The sequence below is a fragment of the Cutaneotrichosporon oleaginosum genome, assembly GCF_008065305.1.
Source record: "Cutaneotrichosporon oleaginosum strain ATCC 20508 chromosome Unknown ATCC20508_contig01, whole genome shotgun sequence".
NCBI lineage: Eukaryota > Fungi > Basidiomycota > Tremellomycetes > Trichosporonales > Trichosporonaceae > Cutaneotrichosporon > Cutaneotrichosporon oleaginosum.
This window is the reverse complement of record NW_027072170.1, coordinates 1776651-1801076: the sequence shown is the minus strand read 5'-3', so window position 1 is coordinate 1801076 and position 24426 is coordinate 1776651. Positions and strand designations below refer to the sequence as shown.

The window sequence follows — 24426 nt, the reverse complement described above, 5'->3', positions numbered from 1 at the left end:
GCGCTTTCTTGGAGCTAGAAGCATACCCTTCTCGCGCACGTCGGGAGACCGCTACGGGCATGAGCTCATAGGTGCATCGCTCGCCACCACCGCGATGTGGTTCCCCTCCTTCCTCACCTTTCCCGTCTCCTTCCCGTCCATCTCCCTCCCAGCCAACATACAACGCCGCTTTCTTTCCTATGTCTTGAAACGAGCTCTTGGCCGCTTCTTTCTCCCCTCTGGCTTCGACGTCGAGCGCATCCAGGCGCAGCTCAGCGAGGGCCGTGTCGACCTGGACAAACTTGAAGTCAACGTCGAGGTACGCTCTCTCTCTTTCAAACTAACGTCAGGAAATCAATGCTCTCATTCCTGAGGGCCTACCGTTCACTGTCATCGGTGGCGAGGTCGCCAAAGTTTCGGCGCGCGTTCCGTTCCCTAATCTTTGGAGCGACCCGCTGGCTCTCACCGTCGATTCAGTGACCCTCGATGTATCCCTGGCCGCGGCCAAGGGAAGGCGCGGGCCACTGGGGCCATCGGTGCCTCACATCGATCTGGCGAGTTCCGTTACTAGTGCAGCCGGCGACTTCCTCCACGATGAGCTCGATGCTTTCGAGGGCGCGGAACTTGACCGCACAATCCGAGAATCACTGATTCTGAACCCGCCAGGTGACGTTCCGGGCGCCTTTCCCCCTTTCACGTCCGACAATGGTGGCGGATCTCCCGCAGCGGTCGAGAGCACGACAGTACTCGCGTCTCTTGTCGAGCGTGTCCTCGCGCGACTGCAGTGCCGCATTTGCAAAATTCGTCTACGCGTGCGCTACGAGCATGAAGACATATTAGGCGTCCTCGAGCTGCGTATCGGCGAGGTGCGTTACGCGGACGAGACACCCGAGACCGTCACGGGCGCCACGAAGACCGTGCGCGCCGTTATAATCTCCAACGTCGGCGTGTATCTCCTTCCTATCCCGAAGGAAGACGAACCACACCAGGTTCCGCTGAGTCGCATGACGAGTGCCTCGTCGTACGAGTCGTCGCTGTCCGATGATGACGACTATCAAGACATGATCATGTCGCAAGCTGTCGCCGACCTCAGAGTGAGCTCTGCTCCTGCACCGCAGCCGCCAGCAGCGTCCTTCCGCAGCACACCGGGATCAATGTATCAGAGCGCTGCGGGCTCGGACGTATTTCAGAGCGCCCACGGGTCCGTGTTTCACAGTGCTCGCGGTTCGGGCATGTTCAAGAGCACCATGACGAGCGCATCGGGGCGAAGCGTGTATCAGAGCTTCGTGGAAGACCCAGCAGCCGAGCCGATCTCCGCCTCGCGTCAAGAGCTACCGGCTGACCCGTTTGGCTCGCCTCAAGCATCCCCAGAGGCTCGCAAGGGGCGCTCAATTGAGTCAGCTCCAGCAGATGAGCCGCCAACTGCGGGCTCGCAACGCACAAGCCGCTCCGCCACACCGGTGGCGTCCTACGAGCCGGAGGAGACACTTCTCATGTCTTTTGGAACGGAAGATATCATCTTGCGCATGACGACTGCGACCACGATGCCCCCAAGCTCCCGTGACTGGGCGCGGGATCCGGGTTCCCCAATGGCCATGCCTCGAGTTGTGGACACGCCTGTGGCACCCATTCCGTCAATACGCATCGATATGTCCGTGGGCATGATTGCTGTGGCCCTCCTTCCCTCACACGCGGGTTTCCTGCTCAGCTTGGCGCAAGCGGCGCTAGCTCACTCTGGCTCAACCGCACCCGTCCCGCAGGAGGTTAGCGTCGACCCACCCCTCTCCCAGCCGAAGTTTGACGCGGAACTTCGCATCAAGGGCGTTTACGTCTCGCTAGTGTACGACCTCAACAAGCCTTCTGACGAGTACAAGTCCATGGTGGAAAGTTATTTCTCGCGCCCTGCATCGGTATATCTCCCGATCGGGCATCTGCGTCTCAAGCTCGAAGACATGGGGGCGGCTTACAGTGTTCCGGCCGCGATCAATAAGGTCACGCGCAAGCTGACACGCCGCCGCTCCACGGCTGGAACCAAGGGCACGGTTGTTAGTATCACTGTCTCAACGATTGCGGTATTCGAGTATCTCGCATCGGCAGAAAGTGGGGGCGACGAGCCGCCGGGCGGCACCTTCCCTGTGCTCATCTTTGATGCTAACCTTCCCAAGCAGTATGACGTGCCGCCTGGCGCACCGTCGAGCTTACTATCATCTAATTCGCGAGCGCCCGCGAACCTCACCTCCTTTCCACAGTTTGACAGCATCGACTGGCGGAATGCGGGCCCGCAGAAGCCTGGCGCCGAGAAAGCGTGGCGAGTACGTCCCCGGAGTAAGGGAATACTACGCGGAGGGTTCGGGGCAAGTCCGGAGCCTGTCGTTGCAGCTGTCGTTATCCACAAGGACATGGATGACAACGAGCGTGAGTTTATGTCTTTCTGCAGGCATTTGACCCCAGCGGCGACGGTGGAACTGCTCCCTGTGCACGTCTTTCTCGACCTCTCGTTGGTCGAGCGGTTGCTCCCCCTCCTTCGCTCCCTCGCGCCAGCTGTGCAGTCGTCAAGCGAGCACCATACTCCGACCGCACCCCACGCAGCATCACGACCGCTTACCTCGCTCCGACCTGCCGAGGACCCACCACACTTCGGGCGAAGAGGCTCCATGGCAGCACCTCCTCGCGTGTTGTTGACTGTCCGCTGTCCGATGATACGTCTAGACATCCGTTGCCCTGCACCACTCAGCCGCCGCGGGTCGTGGGGTGACGGCGCTCATCTACGCTCCGGAATAGTAACACTCGACATCCATGACCTTAACATACGCGTCGCGGAGGACAAGCTTGATGCGCGTCGTCATCTCAGCCCCGATGTTTCTGGCGGCATCAATGTTGAGTTTCAGAAAGTCGTGCTGCTTTTCAGTCGCGTTCCAGGTAAGCATCACCGCTTAGCGTCCTCCGGACCGAAGCGCTGACAACCAGAGCAACGCTCATCCGCATTCCTGGTGATAGGGCCACTCGCGCCGGACGAAGGTGACGAGGGTGTGCTTCTTCCAACGGTGAATGTGCGCTCAGAACTGTCACCTTTAACTGGTGTCAAGACGCAGTCGGTGACCTGCAAGATTCCCTGCATCCAAGCCAAGATACGGCAGTCGACGGTGGAAGGTCTACAATTCTTCGCAGACGACATGACCCATTGGCTTGACGGAGCGTTTGGCGACGGATCAGCTCCCAAACCTCGCGATGATCTCAAAATGATTGGCAGCCGATTCTTTGGGTCCAAGTCATCGTCTTCAGCCTCAAGTACAGGTGACTACGACGATGAGGACGACTTTGGGTCTGCCACTTTGTTCCGCCTCGCTGTCAGTGAGGTCGAGGTCGCTTTACTGGTACCAAAAGTGAAGGGCGCGCTCGAGAGCTCTACCACCAGCGAGCGCATCGTCTCCCTCCGCGCCTCGGATATGGATGTCAAGTTGGAGTCGAACAGTACAAACAAGCAAGAAACGTCTGTGACACTTACAGCGATGGACGCGGACTTGTTCCACATGGCTGAGCCCGGATCCAAGCCGCACCGGCTCTTCGGCCGCACGACACCGCTGAACTACAGCACGCACACCCAGCCACTAGTCCATTTGCGCTTTTCGTCCCTCACGCGCGAGGACCGCTCCAAAGAGACCGGGATTCGACTTTCAGCCAACGCGTGCACGATTTACGTGACAAAGGATCTGGAGTGGGTGCACGATCTAGCCCTATATGCCAAGACGCCGGAGGGAGTGTTCGAGGACGTCGTGCCAAGCGAGGTGACGAAGGTTACACTGAGTGTATACGACTGCTCGGTGCACGTTGCGGCTCCGACGATGCCCGGAGCCCTGCTCGCTGTCATGACAGCGATAGAGGTGCGCACGGCCATGGAGAGCGAGTCCGACGACAATACCATCGATATCGGTCTCTCTGGCCTGTACTTGCTAGCGATTGACGACCGCGACTCGGCCACGCCGCTACAGCATCACGCCATGTCACTAGAAGCCTGGAAACGGTCAGGGTACGCCCAGCTCGTTGAGCTTGTTGTCCTCGACGGCCAGATCGTCACCTCGAGCATGCCTCATTCCACCTTGCTCGATATCCAGCATAGCCAGATGCGCGTGACCGCATGCGCAGACTCGTTCGCAACGTTAGGTGCGCTTGCAGGTGACCTCTCTAAACTCGCCCCCGCTTCGGGGGCACCGCCTGCGCCACGCAAGCGCACTATGGCGCTGGATAAGTCAATTGATGTGTTCGCGTCCGTGGACCTCGATGCCTTCGGCCAGGCGCCCGATGTCATCTCGGGCGCGGACATGATAGATGATGACCTTCCAACCAACCTCGACTATCTCGACCACGCTGCGGGTGCCAAGGCTCCGGCGGTTGACCGTCACACCGGCGAGACGCTCAGGTCGTGGGAGACGCCTGACGAGGCTCCACAGATTCAAAACGACCTCGGTGGTGGCACGATCAAGATCTTCTCCTCGGAACCGTTTGAGGAGGATCCTGACTACTGGAACAACCTGCCAGTCCTGAGCAATGGCATTGAGTGAGTTTTGGCACACTGAAGTCTCTGACGATAGAACTCGCATGGGCAAGATGCGCGTGCAGATTCAGGACTGCTCGCTATCGGTATACCTGCATGATGGTTATGACTGGCAGAAGACGCGCAAGGCGATCGAGGACGAGATCAAGGCGATGCGACGGCGTCTCGAGAAGATCCGTCAACTGCTTGCGTCTGGGCAGAAAGCGGATGCGTCGGTCGACATGACGAGCTCCGTTCTCTTTAACTCGGTATACATCGGTTTTGAAGGGCGCGAGGACATGGACACGACGCAGCTCATGGCCGCGATCGACGAGGAGCTGCTTGACCTAGAGCCAGCTGAGTCGGACGCGAGCAGCTGGCAGACGTTCCCGGATCCGGGCGCTGGAGCACAGCATGCGCCTGCATCGCGCAAATCGAACGTGCGGCTGCGTGGCAAACGCTTGTCGCGCTCCAAGAAGGGTCAGATTGAGTTCAGCGTCAACGGCCTGCGCGCCGACATCGATGTGTTCGGCGCGGACGACGCCACCGCCTCGCGCATTCACGCGACAGTGCAGAGCTTTGAGATTCTGGATCACATCAAGACGTCGACGTGGAAGAAGTTCCTGACGGAGATGAAGGCTGACTCGCGCGGTAATGTGCGCGAGACGGATGCGGACATGGTGCGGGTCGAAATTACGAATGTGCGCCCGAACCTCCCTTCGACGGAGGAGGAGATTCGTGTCCGTGCCAAGATTCTCCCGCTTCGCCTTCATGTGGACCAGGACGCGCTTGATTTCCTTAAGCATTTCTTCAGCTTCAAGGCGCCCGGCGAAGAGCCTGTTAACGACATGCCCAAGACGGAACCGTTCTTCCAACACGTCGAAATCTTCCCAGTAGAGCTCAAGCTCGATTACAAGCCTAAGCGCGTCGATTACTCGGCCCTGAGACAAGGACGCACGATCGAGCTCATGAACTTTTTCCACTTCGAGGGCGCCGAGATGACACTCCGCCACGTCACGCTATCCGGCGTCACGGGCGGAACGCGACTCGGGGACATGCTGCAGGACATTTGGACGCCGGACGTCAAGTCGAATCAGCTGGCGGACGTGATTTCTGGGGTCTCCCCTATCCGCTCGGTCGTGAATGTGGGTTCCGGAGTCGCAGACCTTATCTTGCTCCCGATTGAGCAGTATCGGAAGGATGGTCGGATCGCGCGCGGCGTACAACGAGGGACGAACAGCTTTGTGAGGTCCACGGCAATGGAAATGATGAAGCTCGGAGCCCGTCTAGCAACTGGCACACAAGTAGTGCTGGAGCGGGCCGAGGGCGTGCTGGGACCCAAGCTCGGGGACAGCGTGGTAGTGGAGGCTACGGACGAGTCGGACGAGGAAGGCCAGCACAGCCGATACCGCAATCAACCGTCCAACGTGCAGGAGGGCGTCAAGGCTGCGTACGCCAGTCTGTCGTCGAACATCAACTCGGCGGCGCAGACAATCTTGGCTGTTCCGATGGAGGTGTACGAGCGTGCTGGCGACGACGGACCACTACAGACGGTAGTGAGGGCGGTGCCGATTGCCGTGCTCAAGCCTATGATTGGGGCGAGTGAGGCAGTGAGCAAGACGCTGTGGGGATTGAGGAATAGTCTAGACCCGCAGGGGCGGCAGGAGCAGGGGGACAAGTACAAGTAGTGGGGGGTTAGTGCAGAGTTTAGGCATGTGTATGTATCGTTGTATGTGTGAGGTGTGTATGGTGGGGTGTATGGTGGGGGTTGGGGGTAGTATCATGGTGGGGGGGTGTGATGGTGAGTCGTATTGCCTGTGACAACTTTCCGCACCCACAATTTGTAGTGTCCAGTTCAGTCTATATGATTATGATCGGCGGCGGGCTTTGGTCATGCATAGTCGGCCGTAAGAGTGTGCACCGCACAGCGAGCCATGGCCATGCCATCGCCATGGCCATCATAATGAGCTAGAACTTTGACGATAATAAGCGAAGCGGAGGCCAGCTTGCCGACCAGACTACAGTAGACGTGTAGATCCATGGACCCTCTCCTTTAATAATAGGAATTAGTGACATGCGGAAAGTTGTTTGTGTGTGTGTTTTGGCGGCGGCTGGGTGGGTGCAGGTAGTAATAATTAATGGCGCAAGCCACCGCCTGCCAGTACCATCAACGTGCAAGCAAGATGCAAGACGTGGATAGAGGTAGGTACACATCACGTGAGACTTTTGGATATAGGAAGCAGCGGCAATGGTGCAATGGTGCGGGAGGCAAGGGAAGACATGTATTGTCATGTGACCTTGTGTTGGATTGGCTTGAGGGATATGACTAGAGCGCGTTTGGTTAGATCGGTTTGATCTCGGGCTCGACTCGAGCGTGGGCCATGGGGGAGCAACAAAACGACAGTGACGGAGGCGGGCCTGATCGCCTGGCGCGCATGATCGCTTGATCGCTGGCCCTCGAATCTCAAACTGCGCGGCGTTGGACGCGTTGGAGGCATGGAGGCCGGAGGTGGGACTTTTGGTGTATGGCGCACAGACTATTATCCGAATCCAGGCTCGCTAGGCAGGTTCTAGGACAACCCCAAAACGCGGCCTTATGAGCAGCATGAGCATATGAGCAGCGGGCCCTCTAGCGCCGCTCGACGCATGTATTGTTGACAGCGGTGCCCCTCTGCGGGGTATTGCTGTCTCGGGCTTCTGGGGCAGGCTCCAGCAGGTATGGCAGGCTCACAAGAGAAAAGAGAAGAGTGCGAGTGTGAGTGCGAGTGCGAGGATCAAGTGCCACAGTGGAAATTGCCGGTGGCATGTATCCCTGAGACCGAGGAAGAGGGAGTCAGAGGGATCAGAGGGGAGGATGAGGAGGAGGATTGTACCTCGCTGCACAGAGTCAGGTGGTCAGGATACATCCACAATCTTCCCTGAGACAGGCCAATCTCCATCCGCTGACCTCTGGCGCGCCGCCTGACGATGTCCCCGCGACCCAACAGAACATGCCCCCCCCCCTCCCCCTCCACCTTGCTCCCCCCCTCCTCCCCCCTCAGCCAACCAGCCGCGGCGCTGATTCGCCTCACTCTAGCACTCTCTCACCCATTCGCGACCTTCACCGTACACCAACACCCACCCAGGCGTCACTCCCCTCAGGCCCCCCCCCCTCAGCTGATCCCCCCCCCACCATCCATCTCCTCCTCCATTCCACCAAACCACTCTACCACACCATCCCCCTCTTTCACCGTCACCCATCCCACTTGCTCTCCTCACACTCCGTCAACTCCGCAGCCCATCTCCTCGTCCACCCCCGACACTCGGTCTACTTCACCTATTGTCCCTCCTCCCCGTCGTCTCCAGCCGCGACCAGCTCTCTCCCCTCCCGCTCCCCTGCCCCTGCCCTCTCCCCACCGTCGCCGCGCCTAGCACCACACGGTCCCAACGCACAACACGCGACCATCTCCTACGCCGACTGAATCCTCTCCACGCTCGCATCCAGCCAGCGTTTCCCATTCTCCCGACGCGTAGCATCCCCCCTCCTCTCCACTGACCTAGTCATCCCCTGCACAGGTACGTTCATCCTCCTGCTCCTCTCCATCCTGCTCCATCACTACCATCATCCACAACGTCACACCCTTCCCCCCTCCCTCCCTTCCGCAACTACCCAGTCAACCATCCACGGCTCAACGCCGCGCCGTTCCCCAACGCCCCCCCCCCCCCCGCCCCTCCCCCGCTCCGCAGCACCTCACGCCCGGGGCGTCCGGCCTCCGCTACGTTGGCTCCTTGATCCGGCAGCGGAACAGCGGAACACACACTTGGCCATCCCAGACCTGCGTCAGCGTCCTGGCCAAACCCGTCTGCGCCGCTCCGCATCGCCGCCCACCGCATTGCGATCTACTCCCACCCTCCTCTCCTCACTCTCCACGATCGCATCTGTCCCTTCACTCTTCCCCCTCCCCTCCATCCCACCTGCATACACATCACGCGTTGATCCGTTGCTGACATTGCCTCTGGTCCTGCCGTCCTCACCCGCTCTCCATCATTCCACCACACCTCCCTTACTTACCTCGACCCCCGCCCCGCCCCGCCCCGCCCCCGCCCCCGCCCTCACCTTCGTCCATCAACGTCGCTCGGCCGGCCACCTGACATTGACCTTCCGCCTCCCATTCCACACCCCTCTATTACACTCACTTCCCACCTTCCTCGCAACCTCTAATTCAACACGCTCCCATCACTCGGTTGCATTTTGTCTTTTGCTCCATTCCTCTTCACCTCGCCATTATAAACGCCCCTCACAACTGCTCCCCTCTGCGTCATCGCTCCCTTCCTCACGCGCTCTCACACCTCGCAACCTCTCGCCTCTTCCTCTCATCCCGCTTGCATCCGCGTATGCCTCCGCCCGGCCGTCCCTTCCCGCCCCTCCGTCCTCGTCCACGCACTCATCCTTACATTGCGCTCCCGCAGACTCCAACTCTTCCCAATATGAGCGGCCTCGTCAACGGGGTAAAGGTGTCGGGTGAGAATTCCATGTTCTAATCCCCGCCCACACGGGACCACTGACTCGACTCGCGTGCTGACCATTCACAGCCGATGACCCGAACCGTGTGGTTACCGTTACCGCCCACGAGGGAAAGACGGGCCAGGAGATGACTATTACCTACACCAACTACAAGGTTGTCGGTAACGGAAGCTTTGGTGTCGTGTTCGCCGCTAAGATGTTGCGTGCGTATCAACATAAACGCAGTGGCTGACTCGAACAGCTACAAAGTTGGCCGACGGAACCGATGTCCCAGAACAGGAGATTGCAATCAAGAAGGTCTTGCAGGACAAGCGGTTCAAAAACCGTGAGCTCCAGATCATGCGCCTCGTCTCCCACCCCAACGTTGTCGACCTCAAGGCCTTCTTCTACTCGAACGGTGACAAGGTGCGTTTGTCGTGCACAACTTCCGGGCTTTCCCCCAGCGCGCGATGCGAACTGTAGAGCTGACGACCAAGAAGAAGGACGAAGTCTACTTGAACCTCGTTCTCGAGTTTGTCCCCGAGACCGTGTACCGGTCGCTGCGCTACTACACCAAGCTCAAGCAGATTGTGCCGATGCTCCAGGTCAAGCTCTACATGTACCAGCTCCTGCGGTCGTTGGCCTACATCCACTCGGTCGGCATCTGCCACCGCGACATTAAGCCTCAGAACTTGCTTCTCAACCCCAACACTGGCATCTTGAAGCTGTGCGACTTTGGCTCGGCCAAGATCCTCGTTGGTGGCGAGCCAAACGTTAGCTACATCTGCTCGCGCTACTACCGCGCCCCCGAGCTCATCTTTGGTGCAACCAACTACACGACCAACATCGACATCTGGTCGACTGGATGCGTCATGGCCGAACTCATGCTGGGCCAGCCACTTTTCCCCGGAGAGTCTGGGATTGACCAGCTCGTTGAGATCATCAAGGTCCTCGGAACGCCGACCCGCGAGCAGATCAAGACGATGAACCCGAACGTGAGTAGAGATGGTTGCAACAGCTGGGTGGCATTGCCTTCCTTCCTTCCTCCACGCAACGTCACCACACAACACAGCCAGCATGGCGCCACCACGTGTATAAACCACCGCTAACCCCCGCAGTACATGGAGCACAAGTTCCCCCAGATCAAGGCTCACCCCTTCCACAAAGTGTTCCGTCCTCGCACCTCACCCGATGCCATTGACCTCATCTCCCACCTCCTCGAGTACACGCCCACTGCCCGTCTCACGTAAGTCATGCTTGTCTTGCTGTTAATCTTGCACTGCAACTGACAATTACAGCGCCCTCGAGGCCCTCGTGCACCAGTTCTTCGACGAGCTGCGAACGGAGGGCTCTCGTCTCCCGAATGGCAAGGAGATGCCTGCCCTCTTCAACTTTACGCGGGAGGAGCTGTCGACGCGGCCCGACCTCATCCACCGGCTGGTCCCCAAACACGCCGAGGCCGAGCTGCGTTCCCGTAACATCGACGTCGACAACTTTGTGCCCATTCCGTTGGAGCAGCTGCGCATCAGCCTCGACTGATAGTATCGCTGTAGCTGCTCTTCGTTGAGCTCTGATACCCTCCCTCCGACTCAGCATCCCCTGGCCCCTCCTGTCATGTTCCCTCTCTCGAACTACTCGCCTTTCCTCTGTTACGACCTACCGCGCGGCAATTGTCGCCTGTTCTCCGTAATGCCTATCCCCTTCTCCATCCTCCTTTCAAACATTTGTACATCCGCCGCTCCGTTCCGGGCTGTTTCCCCCTTTTCACCGGGGCCCAGCAACTGTCCTCTCCTGGGGAGAGGATGGCCGACACGGAGGTGGGTTGAGTGAGAGGAAGGCGTAGGTTGGTGAGAGAGTGGGTTCCCCTGTACGAATTGGATGAATGCATTGACTACTAAACCGGCGGAAGTGCGTCTGTGGATCTTTGGGTGCGCGCGGGGACGCGTCTATGGGATATGGGAAAGAGTGGTGATGGGATTGGCGTGGCTATGCTTTGTGCAGGGTATTGCGGGTTCGTGGAGGTGTCGAGTTGCGGTGCGGTTGAGAGCGCGAGAGCGCGAGAGCCAATGTAGTGATGCCTGTCTGCTCGATCGCGGGCTACGAGCTGGAGAGGACGAGACATGCCAGACATCGGAGTGGACGGCGATCAAACGAGCCGCTCGCCAGCGGCGCCAGCCACGCCGGGCACCGCAGGCCCGCCCTGCTCCTTGACAAGTCTCCTCGCGAGCCCCTTCTGCGCCTCGTACTCGTCGAGCCGCGCCTGCCTCTCGCGTGCGCGCTGCTCCGCGCTCTGCGCCTCGAGCAACTGCGGCGGGGGCGAGATGACGCACGTCGCGCACTCGTCGTCGAGCACCACCGCGGGCTGCTGGACCTTCTTCAACGCCTTCTCCCGTACTCGCTCCTCGTCCCGGATCACGCCGAGATACATTGCCTTGGGTTAGCGCGGTGTTCTTCAACTCCCCTCCCTCCTCTTGTCCTCCTTCATGCCCTCCCTCGCCTCCTCTCTTGGCCCCCCCCCCCCCCCCCCCCGAGCTTTACTCACATCAGACTCGCGCTGCTGCAGCCAGTGCACGCCCCAAATCGTGGCGCCCATAAACCCGACGGCGGTCGTGAAGAAAACCTTTGACGCGCGGGACATTGTATCGTGTAGAGGTTTGAGCCGAGATCGAGAGTGAAGATGAAGTTGGCGCCGGACCGGGGTCAGCAGGGAAAAGTCGGAGGCCGAGCGCCGAGGTCGGTTGAGATTAGGTCCGAGAATAAGATGGGGATTAGATTAGACTATAGGTAATTGAGACAAAGCCAAGTCACGTGGCGTAGTCGACGCGCTGGCCACAGCCACGAGGCACGACACGCCCAACACGTCCATGCGCGCTGCCATCTCCCGCCCATCCACCCGCCGCCGTTACCTCCAGCCTCCAGCTTCAGTGCCAGTCGCACTTGCATCTGCTCACACCCCGATCGTTCGCTATCCGGCGCGCGGCGCTCTCCTCAACACCACCCCGGCTCCACTCCCGCCCCACCACCCACCACCCGCCGCCACGGCTACAACCACCATGGCGTCCGGCAATAACATCAAGGTAGGACGTTGTGATGGCGCCGCTGACAGCAGGTTGTGTGTCGGTGCGTCTAAGCTTCTGGCGCGCTCGTCGCTGGCCCACCTCCCACCCCTCGCCGTTGGAGCCCATCTCCAGCCCACCTACCGGCTAACCACTCCTCACCCTCCCCGCGCCCCCGGCCCCGCCACCCAACTAACCCCAGATTCCGTCCGATGAATCGGATGGAAGTCGAGGCCAAGTCTGAACGAGTCGTGGCGATCACAGATGACTCGCTCACCGTGGCGATGAAGACGTCGGGGTCGCTCGGTGCGTGCTTGTGCGACAGTGGCTAACGCACAGCTGGCCCGGAGAAGGATGGTGCGCTCGGCCCACAGAGACTCACAGACGCCCCGCTGATACACAGGCTTCACGTTCGACCGTGTCTTCGACGAACAATCGCGGCAACAGGACATTTTCGACTTTGGCGTTAAGACCATCGTCGAGGACGTTATGACGGGCTTCAACGGCACGCTGTTCTGCTACGGCCAGACAGGTTCAGGCAAGACCTTCAGTACGTTTCACTGACGCCCAAGCTGACACGTAGCGATGATGGGCGCGGATATCGAGAACCCAGAGCTCAAGGGTCTCATTCCACGCATCACGGAGCAGATCTTCGCCTCGATCGTCGCAGCAGAGAGCAATATCGAGTACACCGTCAAGGTCAGCTACATGGAAATCTACATGGAGAAGATCAAGGACCTGCTCGCGCCGCACAACGACAACCTCTCGATCCACGAGGACAAGGCCCGCGGCGTGTACGTCAAGGGTTTGACGGACGTGTACGTCTCGTCCGAGGCCGAGGTGTTCGACGTCATGCGTGCCGGCGGCGCCAGCCGCGCCGTTTCGTCGACAAACATGAACGCCGAGTCGTCCCGCTCCCACTCGATTTTTGTGATTGGCGTGCACCAGCGCAACACCGAGACCGGCAGCCAGAAGTCGGGCAACCTCTACCTCGTTGATTTGGCAGGTTCCGAGAAGGTTGGCAAGACCGGCGCGTCGGGCCAGACGCTGGAGGAAGCCAAGAAGATCAACAAGAGTCTGTCGGCGCTCGGCATGGTCATCAACGCCCTGACGGACGGAAAGGTGAGCTTATGCGCCGTTAAAGCTGACAGCAGTCGACGCACATTCCGTACCGAGACTCTAAACTTACGCGTATTCTGCAAGAGTCGCTTGGTGGTAACTCGCGCACAACCCTAATCATCAACTGTTCGCCGGCGTCGTTTAATGAGCCAGAAACCCTCTCTACCCTCCGCTTTGGCATGCGTGCCAAGTCTATCAAGAACAAGGCCCGAGTCAACGTCGAGCTCTCGCCTGCCGAGCTCCGTGCAATGCTCAAGAAGCTTACTGCGGAGCTTGGCATGTCGCGCGAGTACGCCGCCATGCTCGAGGAGGAGGTCAAGGTGTGGCGGAATGGCGGCAAGGTCGAGCAGGACAAGTGGACGCCGTCGATGGTCAACAACAGCAGCTTGAGTGCCAGTGTCCGCAAGGCGACATCCACCAGCCCAACACCAACATCTCTCTCACGGCCAGACACACCTACCGCGTTCGGTGTCCTTGACAAGGACGAGAAGGAGGAGTTCCTGCGCCGCGAGAATGAGCTCAGCGATCAACTTGCCGAGCGTGAGAGTGCGCTTGCGGCTCGCGAGAAGGCACTCAATGAGCTCAAGGAGGAAGTCGCGTTCCTCAAGGAGCAGGAGGCTGCGCTGATGAAGGAGAACAAGGCCTCGACGGCCGATGCCTCCGAGCTGCGTATTCTCAACGCCCGCCTCGAGACCGAGATCAAGGACCAGACCATCTCGCTGGACACGTTCAAGGACCAGGTTGCCGAGCTCAAGCGCGAGATCGACGAGCAGAAGGCCGAGATCGAGGAGCGCAAGAAGGTCCAGTCGCGCGAGAAGGAGGAGGAGAAGGAGAAGCGCAAGCAGGAGATGCTCAACGAGATGATGGCCAAGATCGACATGGGCGGCGTCAACCTCGACGCGGCCGGGGAAAAACTCCGCCTACACATCAAGAAGGTGGAGGAGTCGAGCAGTGGCCAGGAGAAGATCTCGACCGAGCTGCGCGACCTCGTGCGCAACCACTTTGCCGAGAACCAGCAGATCATGCGCGACTACCAGGAGCGCTTGCGGCTGGCGCAGGACAATGCCGAGCTGCAGTCCAAGCGCAAGGCTGAGGTCGAGAAGCTTCTCGACCAGCGCAATCGCGAGTACGAGGACTTGCTTGCGCGGTCCACCGGGTCTAACGACCCTTTGGCGGTCGCAGAAGTCAAGGAACGCCTTGAGGCCAAGTGGGCTGCTCAGGAGGAGATGCTCAAGGGCGAGATCAAGGCGCTCACCGAGCACGCGGACAAGTCGGCGAGCGAGATCCGCCGCCTGCAGAGCACGATTGAGACGTACAAGCTCGGCAACGAGGAGCTGAACCGCGCACTCGAGGCGGCTTCGTCTGGGCACGAGGACGGTGAGAAGTTTGCCACGGCAGCGCGCGAGCTCGAGCGCCAGCGCAAGCAGTATGACATCCAGTACGCCGAGTTTGAGATTGTGCGCAAGAGCTTGATGAAGGATCTCCAGAACCGGTGTGAGAAGGTACGTCGGACGCCGGCTGGAGCTGACGACAGGTCGTGGAGCTCGAGATGCAGTTGGACGAGGTGCGCGAGCAGTACAAGGTGATCGCGCGCTCGGCGTCTTCGCGCAACCAGCAGAAGAAGCTCGAGTTCTTGGAGCACAACCTCGACGCGCTCAACCAGGTGCAGAAGCAGCTGGTGGACCAGAACACGCAGCTCAAGAAGGAGGTTGGCGTGGCGGAGCGCAAGCTCATCACGCGCAACGAGCGCATCCAGAACCTCGAGCAGCTGTTGAACGACGCGGACGCGCGCCTCGCCCAAAAGAACCAGCGGTACGAGCAGCAGATCGAGGGCTTCCGCGCACGCCTCGCGGAGATGCAGGCGCGCGAGCAGGCGAGCTTCAACCACGCGCGCATCGCCAAGCCGCTCCGAGGCGGTGGCGGCGTCCCCGCCGTCCCATCCAACCCCTTCGCCAACCCCATCACACGGGTGCAGCACGACGAAAGCCCGGCAAGCGCAAAACGCCAGTCCTGGTTCTTCTCCCCCTCCCGCTAATAGCACGACATAGATGGTACATGACATGAATGACCTTGACGCGGCTCACTCTCCGATCTCCCATGCAAGCTCTCCGCGCCCCCACGCGCCCTCGCCCCCAACGCCTTCGCCGTCGATCTCACGCACAACAACCCCCGCCCAGAGCCTGACGAGCTGCCGCTCCTCGTCGCCGATCCATACGCGCTCCTGCCCCTGGTCCTGACCAAGCCACCAGCCATCCACCGCCCACCCTTCGCGCCGGGGCGCGGCCGCGCGCGCCAAAATCTCCCCGAGCGGCGGCGGGCTGCCGCGCTCGAGCGTCGCGGCCGCCGCGGGGCGCGCGAGGCTCTCCCCGTCCACACCGAGGAGGCGGGCGAGCGCGTCGTGCCGCGCCCGCGCAGGCATGCCGTCCAGCACGGCGAGGATGCGCGTAAGCTTGTCTTCCGCGAGGAGGTCGCGGAGGGGCTGCGACGTGGCTGGCGTCAGCGAGAGCAAGGGGAGACGCACCGATGCGTTCAAGCTCGGCCGGGCGCAGCGGCTTCGGGTCGTCGCGCCGTAGCGGGTCTGTGAAGACCATTGGGTCTGGCTCTGGCGGCCATTTGAGGGACGTGAGGGGCCGAAGGGGGTGGGGCGGGGAAGGAGGGGGCTGGGACCGGGACTGGGGCTGGGATTGGGACTGAGATTGGGACGGAGATTGGGGTTCTGGGTCGGCGGGCGGGGCGGGCGGTTCGAGGGAGGGCGCGGGGCCCGTGTGCGCTGGCGTCGAGATGCATGATTCTGGCGTTAGACGTGCACGAGGCCCGCATACCTTTGTGTGTCTTGTAGCAGGCCACGGAGCAGCTGGCGTCAGAGGGCACGGCGCGGCGCTCACTATCGCACGGGGCAAGATGGGCAGCGATACTTCGACGGCTGGGCGCAGAGTGCGCAAGGCAAGATTTTGGGTCCCATCCTGGCGGCGGTCCCAGCAGAAGTTGGAGTCGACGAGATGAGATACGAGGTGAGACACTGAGCTGATCGATGCACCGTGCTCCCGACATCTGGTGGTCACCGAAGTGGAGGTTGAAAACAATCTCGCCCCGCGAAATTTGCTTCCGCTGCTTTTGCTCGTCACGACTGGAATGTGAGGCTGCGCTCATCCTCCTCACCATCCGCACCTAGGATGAACTTCAACGACTTTAGCGGCGGCGGATACGGCGGCGGCGGTGGCGGCGGCGGTGGCTACGGAGGCGGATACGGGGGTGGCGGATACGGTGGCGGCGGATATGGCGGCGGATACGGCGGAGGTGGCTACGGCGGTGGTCGTGGTCGTCGAAGTGAGTTTGTGCCGACAACACGGCTGACAGCAGATGACCGCGGACGCGGCCCGCGTGGCGGCGGCGGCGGGCGTACTGCCCCCGAGACGACGGCGGTGCGCATGCGCAAGATGATCATCAAGCATGCCGACGACGAAGACTTCGATGCCGTCGAGGATGCGCCGCGCCTGGCCAAGGTCCTGCGCCGGGGGTGGCGCGAGGGCGGGCCCGGCATCATGGACGGGTTTCGCTACGGGTGAGAGCCAGCCCCATTGGAGGCTTGCGTTAGCATTCGCGCTAATGCTGACCCCAGCGTCACGGAGATGCCCTTCAAGCAGGCCCATTACGCCACGCTCCTCTTGCACCTCACGTATCGCGTTGAGGGCGAGGAGGAGGAGGCCGAATGCGGGCGCGAGATCCTCGAGGAGCTTGCGCGCTCGTTTCGCGCCAGCGTCGAGGCGCGCGAGTGGCTCAATGCCCGTCTCTTGGTCAGTTGTACAGCGCCAGCGCTGACCCCAGCTCCAGTTCCTCTCCCTCCTCGTACCTGCCGGCCTCGTGGATGCGCGCTCGCTCGTAGACGCTTACAAGGGCCTTTTGAGTGTGTTGAACGAGGTTGGCGGCGGCGGCGAGCGCGCAGAGCGTGCCGTACGCGCGGTCGGAGAGGGCCTCATCCGCGTAAGTCCCGACTGTGGAGGCGCTCTAACCCCAAGTCCGCACACGCACTCGTGGGCACCTTCACCGAGGACATCGAGGGCATTGTCGACAGCATCGAGAAGTTTGTTCTGGGCCGCGATGACAAGCGCTCGTTCTTCAAGCCCCACGCGCAATTCCTCCCCAGGGGCGTGGAGCCGAAGCCTTACGCGGACGTAGGGTCACATATGTCTCTCAAGCTGACGCCAGCCTCTCGATGACCTCCTGAGCGCGCTCCGTGAACTGCGCGCCAGTGAGTGGCAGGCGCCAGCAGTCCTCCCCCGCCCATCTGAGGAAGCCGTCATCCCCGAGGGTGCCACTATGCCCGATCCCTACGCCATCTCGCCCGTCTACATGCCGCCTGAGATGTACGACATCGACGAGGAGAACCCGCAGGACTGCGAGGGGCGTACCGGCAACCTGGAGCTTTTCAGCGAGGGCGTTGTACCGCCGACCAACACCGTGCTCGGCTGGACGGTTCGCTCCCTTCTCCTCGACACGCTCAACATCTTCGAGGTCAACAGAAAGGAGTGTGCTCGTTTCCTCCTCAACATCCCCCGCTACCTTACGCCGGGCACTTTCAAGTCTGAGACCTCTGAGTCGACATACTCGCTTGAGTCTTCTGTCGTCAGCACCATTCTTTCGGCGCTATGCACGCTGCCCCACACGCCGCACTGCCCGCTCTACTATGGCTCGGTCATCACCGAGCTTTGCAAGCTGAGCCCGTCGACCGTCGCGCCGCCAGTCGGCCGCGCGGTGCGTCGTCTCTTCACTCAGCTCGGTGACGACGGCCTTGACGTGGAAATCGCTCGCCGCATCGCAGACTGGTTTGCGATCCATTTGTCCAACTTCGGCTTCCAGTGGATGTGGAAGGAGTGGATTCCCGACCTCGAGCTCCCTGTTACCCACCCACGGCGCGCATTCATGCGTCGCGTCGTCGAGCAAGAGATCCGTCTCGCGTACCACGACCGGATTCTGCAGACCCTTCCCGAGCCCATGCTCGCCAAGGAGGCCGAGGTCGTGCGCCCGGAGGCGCCAGACCCGGTTTGGCCTTACGAGTCGCTCGAACGTCTCGCCGAGGCTGAATCTCTTTCCAAGAGCATGACGAACAACGCGCCCTCGCACGAACGTCTCGCCGAGGCCGATAGTCTTCTCAAGCTCATGAAGAACAAGGCGCCCTCGCACGAGATCAAGAACTACATCACGGCTCTCCCTGATGCATTCACACGCGACGCTAAACCCAGCCTCAGGACAGATGTCGTGGCCATGGTCGCCTCGACAATCCTCAAGCTAGGTGACCGTTCCTTCTCCCACTTCCTCAACGCGACTGAGCGCTACCTCGAAGTACTGCGCTTCATTGGGAGCGAAGCGAGACTGCGCGCCGTCATCCTTGGCGCCATCGGAGACTTTTGGAAGCGCTCTTCCCAAATGCGCCTCATCACTATTGACAAATACCTGCAGTACGGTATTCTCGAGCCAGTCGACGTCGTCGAGTGGGTTTTCTCGTGGGACCAGTGGCGCGACAGCATGGCGGACGGAGGATGGACGGAGGGTACCCATTGGGAGGTTCTGCGCATGACGCTGGACAAGGTCGTGGGACGGGTGGTGCGTGAGCGGCGCCGTCTCCGGGCCGTCGACAAGGCGGACGAGGTAGCGCGCGCCCGGCGCGCCGCCGAGCGCCTGGAACGCGGCGAAGGCGTGGGCATGGATGACGAGGAGGACGACGCGCCGCGCTCGCGCGAGGCCGCCGAAGTCCAGGCTAACCTGGATGCAGTGACCGCGCGTCTCGGGGACGTCTTCGAGAGCGTTGTGGACGGCTTCATCCGCATCTTCTCCCCCTCGCACCGCAGCCAAGAAGGCATCTATGCCGTCCTCGCCTTCGTGGAGGAAGGATCTGCAGACGAAGGCTTCGAAGGAGGGTGGCCGATGCGCGCGCGCTGGGGGTGGTGGCGCGAGTTCCTGCGACGCTACAGGCAGTATCTCGAGCCTCTGGCTGACAAGATGGAGGCCGAATGGGAGTGGCTTGCCCACCCCCGGTCAGAAGAGGATGCTCCGGAGAAATTTGAGGAGCGTCAGACTCTAGAGATCTCTCGTGCATGGATGGAGGCGCTGGGCCGCGAAGTACGTAAACCGGCAGGAAGCCGAGAGTCATCCGCAGTAGCGTAGTTCGATGCACCATTTATGCTTCACCTGAGTGCCGAGCTGGGCAGTGTCGAAAGCCGGGGGCTCGCCAATGCACCATGCACCTGTGTGCTCACTACTGATTCAACCACCCACATTCAAGCATTCCCTCACCAGCGTTACGTGCATATCGCTTCAGTAGTGTATGCTGCACGGACTGTCTGCATTCCGCGAACGGAACGAACCGCCCCACGTCTAAGAGTTGTAAGGAACAGTCCACCAGCCATGTACGTGGGCGTCGCCTGGGCGCCCGGGAACCCCTTCTCCGCCCCTCGAGCTAGGGTGGGGCTCGATCGCGTGAAGCGGAGATACTGAGGCCAGCACGACAGCGAGGGGCGCTCCAATGGCTTTATTCTGGACTCGCTTGAACTTCAAACTACAGGACGTCCTTGCCGTCCTGAACCTGGTCCGGATAGAAAAGTCGCGTCGTGTTGTCGAACGCCGCACGCGCTACCTTCTCCACAGGTTCGCCACGGATGTTGGCGACGATGTGCGCGATAAGCACGACCTGGCCGTCAGCTTTTAAGAACTCGGAACTTACGTCAGCCGGCTCGTTCCGGCCCTTCACTCCCTTGCCCTCAACAAACTTCTCAGGCTTGACCCTCTCGACAACGACAAGGTCCTTGGGAAGATACTTGAACGACACGTGGCCGGTGGTCACGCTGCACCAGGGCGCGTCCGTCTCGAGCATGAGCCGGTCAAGCGGGATGGCCTTGACCACGTCGATGTTCTCCTGCGTCTTGAGCGAGCACCCGTTGACGCCGATGTACAGCCCCATGTCCAACTGTAGTCAATACGTCGCATCAACCCACTGCCACAGCCAGTTCAACTCACGAGCTCCTTCATCTCCTCCACCGTGCCTGTGAACGAGTGCACGACGCCGCCCGCCCAGTCCGGCCCGAATCCGACCTCCTTCATGATGCGCACAAGGTCTCTATGCGCCTCGGGATGACGGTCGTGCAGGAAAAGTGGGAGGTTGTACTCCTTGGACAGGAGCAGCAGCCGAGGAAGGTGCTTGAGCTGCGTCTCTTTCGGTGCAAAACGCAGGCGATCGTAGTCCAACCCGACTTCGCCGATCGAGACGATACGCTTGGTTTGCAGGTCGGACGCGATGAGCTCCTTGAGCGCGCTAAAATACGCTTCCTCGCCACCGCGGTACTTGTCGATCTCAGCAGTGGAAGTCGGATGACATCCAGCAGTCGAGTGCAGGTCTGTGGTCAACATCAGAGACCATCGTCGACTCACCATACTGCTCGGCGTAAGCGCGCATTTGTTGCGAGGTCTTCAGCGACGTCCCAGTCAAAATCTGGCGGGTCACGCCGGCATTCCGCGCGCGTGCGATCATATCATCTATGTCACCGCGGTGACGTTGCTTGCCGTGGTACTTGCCCTGGAACATGGCATCGCCCAGGTTTACCGCAATGTCTCATGCAGTCAGCATATGAGACGCGCTGTCTCCGAGCACCAGCTTACCCGTAAACTGCATTGTTGCTGCTGCGCGTCTAGGAAGTAGCCGTGGAATAGTGCACAACACAATGGCGAATCAGTCGGGGTAAATGAGTCTTGAGGTACTGGTGATGCCGTGGCGTTATTATAGCGCAACCACAGCTTTGTCTATCGCTTTATCGCGTTCTATACGTTCTGGGGGTATCGAGTCGTCGTCGGTGCCGAAACTACTGCAACAGCCAAGATATTCAGGAGTGCGGGATGCGGATGTGAGATGCGAACAGCAACTTCGAGTCAGCGATCACCGACTCATGTGGAGGTGGACACTCGAAGTGGAGGCCGATCAACGGAGCTTCCGGCAATTGCCATGTGGCGCCTGAAAGTACGTTGGCCACCTGTTTCCACCAACACACCGCGTTTCAACACAATAACATACCACCCCAGCATCCGCAACCATGGTCGACGCGCAGAGCTCGCTCCTCGCGGAGCTCGCGTCGCGGTTCCCGCTGACGGTGCCCATACCGACTCCCTTGACCAACCCCGAGCTCATCCGCACCTCGGACCTGGCTGTGGAGGAGGATCTCCTGCACAACCCGGACAACATGAGGCTGTGGCTCAACCACATCGCGTCTATCAAGGACCGGATTGGCAAGGCTATGCCCCCGAAGAACCATGATCCGTCGCCTGAAGAGAAGATGCTTGGCATCCTCGCGTATCCCGTTGCGCGTGATGGGCTGCGCGAGCTCGTCATGGTGTACGAGCGTGCCCTCGCAGTCTTCCCCACGAACTACAAGCTGTGGAAATCATACTTCCTCACTCGCCAGGAGTACGTGATGGGCTCACTCACTGCGGAAGCTGTCAAGGCCCGCGCGCACCAAGCGAAGCGCGGCGCCGCGTACAAGACGAACGTGAAGGAGTTGCTGGATGACGCCGAGGACACAAACTCGTGGGAGGGCGGCCTTGACGGTATCGTCGGCTTCGAGGAGTGGCGCGCCCTCTTTGCGACAGGCGAGCGTATGCTCCAATGGCTTAGCCACCTCCCGGTCCCTTGGCTGCTCCACTTGTCGATGGTTCTGCACCCCAAGTGCCCGCCCATGTTCCAGCGGACTTACGCGCGCCGCACGTTTGACCGCGCCCTTCGTACTCTCCCGCCCAGTTTGCATGGGCGTATCTGGGGCTTGTACCTCCGCTGGGCAGAGATCGTAGGCGGCGAGGCAGGCGAGCGTGTGTGGCGCCGCTTCTTGAAGGTGAGCCGGTACTGTTGGATACTGCTGACGGCAGATCGACTCCTCCCTCACAGAGCGCCATATCACGTATCTGCTCGAGTCGGAGCCACCTAGGCCCTTGGCTGCGGCCAAGTACCTGCTCCTACTGGCGCGCCGCGCTGCGCAGAACCTCTACTCGTCACTCGAGGGAAAATCACCTTACCAACTGTTTGTCGACTTCCTCGAGCTTGTCGAGAAGTACGCCGATGAGGTGGGCATGGACGAGGACCAAACGCTCGAGGTGCAAGAAACGAGGAGAGCAGTGGAAGATGCGGTGGACGGGGAGGGGGAGGAGGACGCACCCGCCCAATCAAAGTTTGGGGATCGCCTGGACCGGATTGCTGGGCCCGCAGCACCGACTTCGTCGAAAGCTATGCTGCACAAGCCACCACCAAACATCGGCGGTGAGAGCAAAAAGACCGACACCACGGTTCTCGAAGACGAGGACACTGATCCGTCCAACCCAAGGTTACTGGACGTGGAGGGCATCGTGCTCCGCGACGGTCTGAACGTGTACAATGACCAGGCGGGGCGACTGTGGACCGGTTTGGCGACGTATTGGATCAAGCGCGGCGAGCTGGACCGCGCAACGGCGACGTTTGAGCGAGGCCTGGCCGAGGTAGTCACAATCCGAGACTTCACGCAGATCTTCGACGCCTACTCTGAGTTTTCGGAGACTATCGTGTCGTCGCTCATGGACGCGCTGGCCGACGAGGAGAACCTCGAGGACGAGGACTTCGATGTCGAGGAGACCGAGGCTGAACTCGACGCGCGCATGAAGGCATTTGAGGAGCTCATGGACCGCCGTCCATTCCTCGTCAATGACGTGCTGCTGCGCCGTAACCCTAACGACGTTGTCGAGTGGGAGAAGCGCGTCGCGTTGCATGCTGGCGACGACGAGGCCATCGTGTCTACATACCTCAAGGCCATTGACACGATTAACCCTCGCAAAACCACCAGCCCGCTGTATCCCCTTTACGTTAACTTTGCCAAGTTCTACGAGGAGGGCGGATCTGTGGATCCCAGCACTGGCGAGCCAGGCAGCGAGCCAAACCTTGACGAGGCGCGCAAGATCTTCGAGAAGGCAACGCGCGTGTCGTTCAAGAGCGTGGACGAGTTGGCTGAGGTTTGGTGCGAATGGGCTGAGATGGAATTGCGGAATGAGTACGTCAGAAGGCCTGGGCATCCAGCTGACGGCAGGAACTACGAAGAGGCCATCCGGCTGATGCAGCGCGCGACTACGGTGCCGAAGAACACCAAGGTCGATTACTATAACGACAACCTCCTGCCGCAAACGCGCTTATTCAAGTCTCTCAAGCTATGGTCCTTCTACTCGGATCTCGAGGAGTCGATTGGGTCAGTCGAGTCGACCAAGGCGGTGTACGACAAGATCATGGAGCTCAAGATTGCGAATGCGCAGACCATTGTCAACTACGCGACTTTCCTCGAGGAGAACAAGTACTTCGAGGAGAGTTTCAAGGTTTACGAGCGTGGCATCGAGGTGTTCAACTTCCCAATCGCGTTCGAGATCTGGAACATCTACCTGTCCAAGTTCGTAAAGCGATTTGGCGGCAGCAAGCTCGAGCGTACACGCGATCTGTTCGAGCAGGCACTCGAGAACTGTCCGCCCAAGTTCTGCAAGCCGTTGTACCTCATGTACGCCAAGCTCGAGGAGGAGCACGGCCTCGCCAAGCGCGCCATGGGCATCTACGACCGCGCCGCCTCGACAGTCCAGGACTCGGACAAGTTCCAGATGTACACGATCTACATCGCCAAGGCGACGGCCAACTTCGGCTTGCCAGCCACACGGCCGATCTACGAGCGCGCGATCGGCGCGCTGCCCGACCGCGAGACGGCTATCATGTGCCGCCGCTTCGCGCAGATGGAGCGCAAGCTGGGCGAGATCGATCGTGCACGCGCAATCTACGCTCACGCGTCCCAGTTCTGCGACCCGCGCGTCGACAAAGCGTTCTGGACCGAGTGGAGCGAGTTCGAGATCGACACGGGCTCAGAGGAGACGTTCCGCGAGATGCTCCGCATCAAGCGCGCCGTCCAGGCCAGCTACAACACGAACGAGAGCTTCCTCGCGGCGCAGAAGGCCGCAGCCGTCAGCGGTACCGAGAAGCCTACGGATGCGGCCGACGAGGCTGCGCGCGAGGCCGCAGACCCTATGGCGGCCGTGGAGCGCGAGATGGGTGGCGGTGGCGCGCCTGCGTTCGTCGCGTCGACGCTCAAGCCCCAGACACAGCACGAGGAGATGCCTGCCGCAGAGAGCGCGGCTAACCCGGATGCGATTGACATCGCGGACGACGACTTCTAGACCATTAGAAGCATGTATCAGCTAGCATGGGACAAGACAACCTTTACATT

General features: G+C 60.6%; 8 protein-coding genes across 8 annotated transcripts; 5 read left to right on the top strand and 3 right to left on the bottom strand.

Moving 5' to 3' along the window:
- Positions 1 to 94: 94 nt before the first annotated feature.
- Positions 95 to 6198, top strand: COLE_00733 (uncharacterized protein; the record flags this gene model as incomplete). The annotated part of the gene is made up of 5 exons (XM_018421142.2): positions 95 to 298; positions 330 to 2394; positions 2431 to 2898; positions 2947 to 4534; positions 4569 to 6198. 5 exons carry the CDS (start codon positions 95 to 97, stop codon positions 6196 to 6198), a joined length of 5955 nt encoding a protein of 1984 aa, XP_018281996.1.
- Positions 6199 to 8977: 2779 nt separating this feature from the next.
- On the top strand, positions 8978 to 10532 carry COLE_00732 (uncharacterized protein; the record flags this gene model as incomplete). Its single annotated transcript, XM_018424922.1, has 6 exons — positions 8978 to 9011; positions 9083 to 9217; positions 9256 to 9419; positions 9494 to 9988; positions 10112 to 10239; positions 10292 to 10532. The coding sequence occupies 6 exons, from the start codon at positions 8978 to 8980 to the stop codon at positions 10530 to 10532; spliced, it is 1197 nt and encodes a 398-aa protein (XP_018281997.1).
- Positions 10533 to 11139: 607 nt separating this feature from the next.
- COLE_00731 (uncharacterized protein) lies at positions 11140 to 11631 on the bottom strand (the record flags this gene model as incomplete). The annotated part of the gene is made up of 2 exons (XM_018420183.1): positions 11140 to 11424; positions 11536 to 11631. 2 exons carry the CDS (start codon positions 11629 to 11631, stop codon positions 11140 to 11142), a joined length of 381 nt encoding a protein of 126 aa, XP_018281998.1.
- Positions 11632 to 12046: 415 nt separating this feature from the next.
- On the top strand, positions 12047 to 15203 carry COLE_00730 (uncharacterized protein; the record flags this gene model as incomplete). Its single annotated transcript, XM_065626095.1, has 7 exons — positions 12047 to 12070; positions 12241 to 12355; positions 12389 to 12406; positions 12453 to 12599; positions 12633 to 13171; positions 13204 to 14670; positions 14703 to 15203. 7 exons carry the CDS (start codon positions 12047 to 12049, stop codon positions 15201 to 15203), a joined length of 2811 nt encoding a protein of 936 aa, XP_065482589.1.
- Positions 15204 to 15248: 45 nt separating this feature from the next.
- COLE_00729 (uncharacterized protein) lies at positions 15249 to 15759 on the bottom strand (the record flags this gene model as incomplete). The annotated part of the gene is made up of 2 exons (XM_018425121.1): positions 15249 to 15658; positions 15690 to 15759. 2 exons carry the CDS (start codon positions 15757 to 15759, stop codon positions 15249 to 15251), a joined length of 480 nt encoding a protein of 159 aa, XP_018282000.1.
- An 837-nt stretch (positions 15760 to 16596) lies between these two features.
- COLE_00728 (uncharacterized protein) lies at positions 16597 to 19330 on the top strand (the record flags this gene model as incomplete). The annotated part of the gene is made up of 5 exons (XM_018421143.2): positions 16597 to 16730; positions 16788 to 16962; positions 16994 to 17149; positions 17185 to 17340; positions 17375 to 19330. The coding sequence occupies 5 exons, from the start codon at positions 16597 to 16599 to the stop codon at positions 19328 to 19330; spliced, it is 2577 nt and encodes an 858-aa protein (XP_018282001.2).
- Positions 19331 to 19721: 391 nt separating this feature from the next.
- On the bottom strand, positions 19722 to 20744 carry COLE_00727 (uncharacterized protein; the record flags this gene model as incomplete). The annotated part of the gene is made up of 3 exons (XM_018419481.2): positions 19722 to 20129; positions 20180 to 20556; positions 20591 to 20744. The coding sequence occupies 3 exons, from the start codon at positions 20742 to 20744 to the stop codon at positions 19722 to 19724; spliced, it is 939 nt and encodes a 312-aa protein (XP_018282002.2).
- Positions 20745 to 21246: 502 nt separating this feature from the next.
- On the top strand, positions 21247 to 24376 carry COLE_00726 (uncharacterized protein; the record flags this gene model as incomplete). Its single annotated transcript, XM_018426356.2, has 3 exons — positions 21247 to 22038; positions 22073 to 23220; positions 23257 to 24376. The coding sequence occupies 3 exons, from the start codon at positions 21247 to 21249 to the stop codon at positions 24374 to 24376; spliced, it is 3060 nt and encodes a 1019-aa protein (XP_018282003.1).
- Between the last annotated feature and the right edge of the window lie 50 nt (positions 24377 to 24426).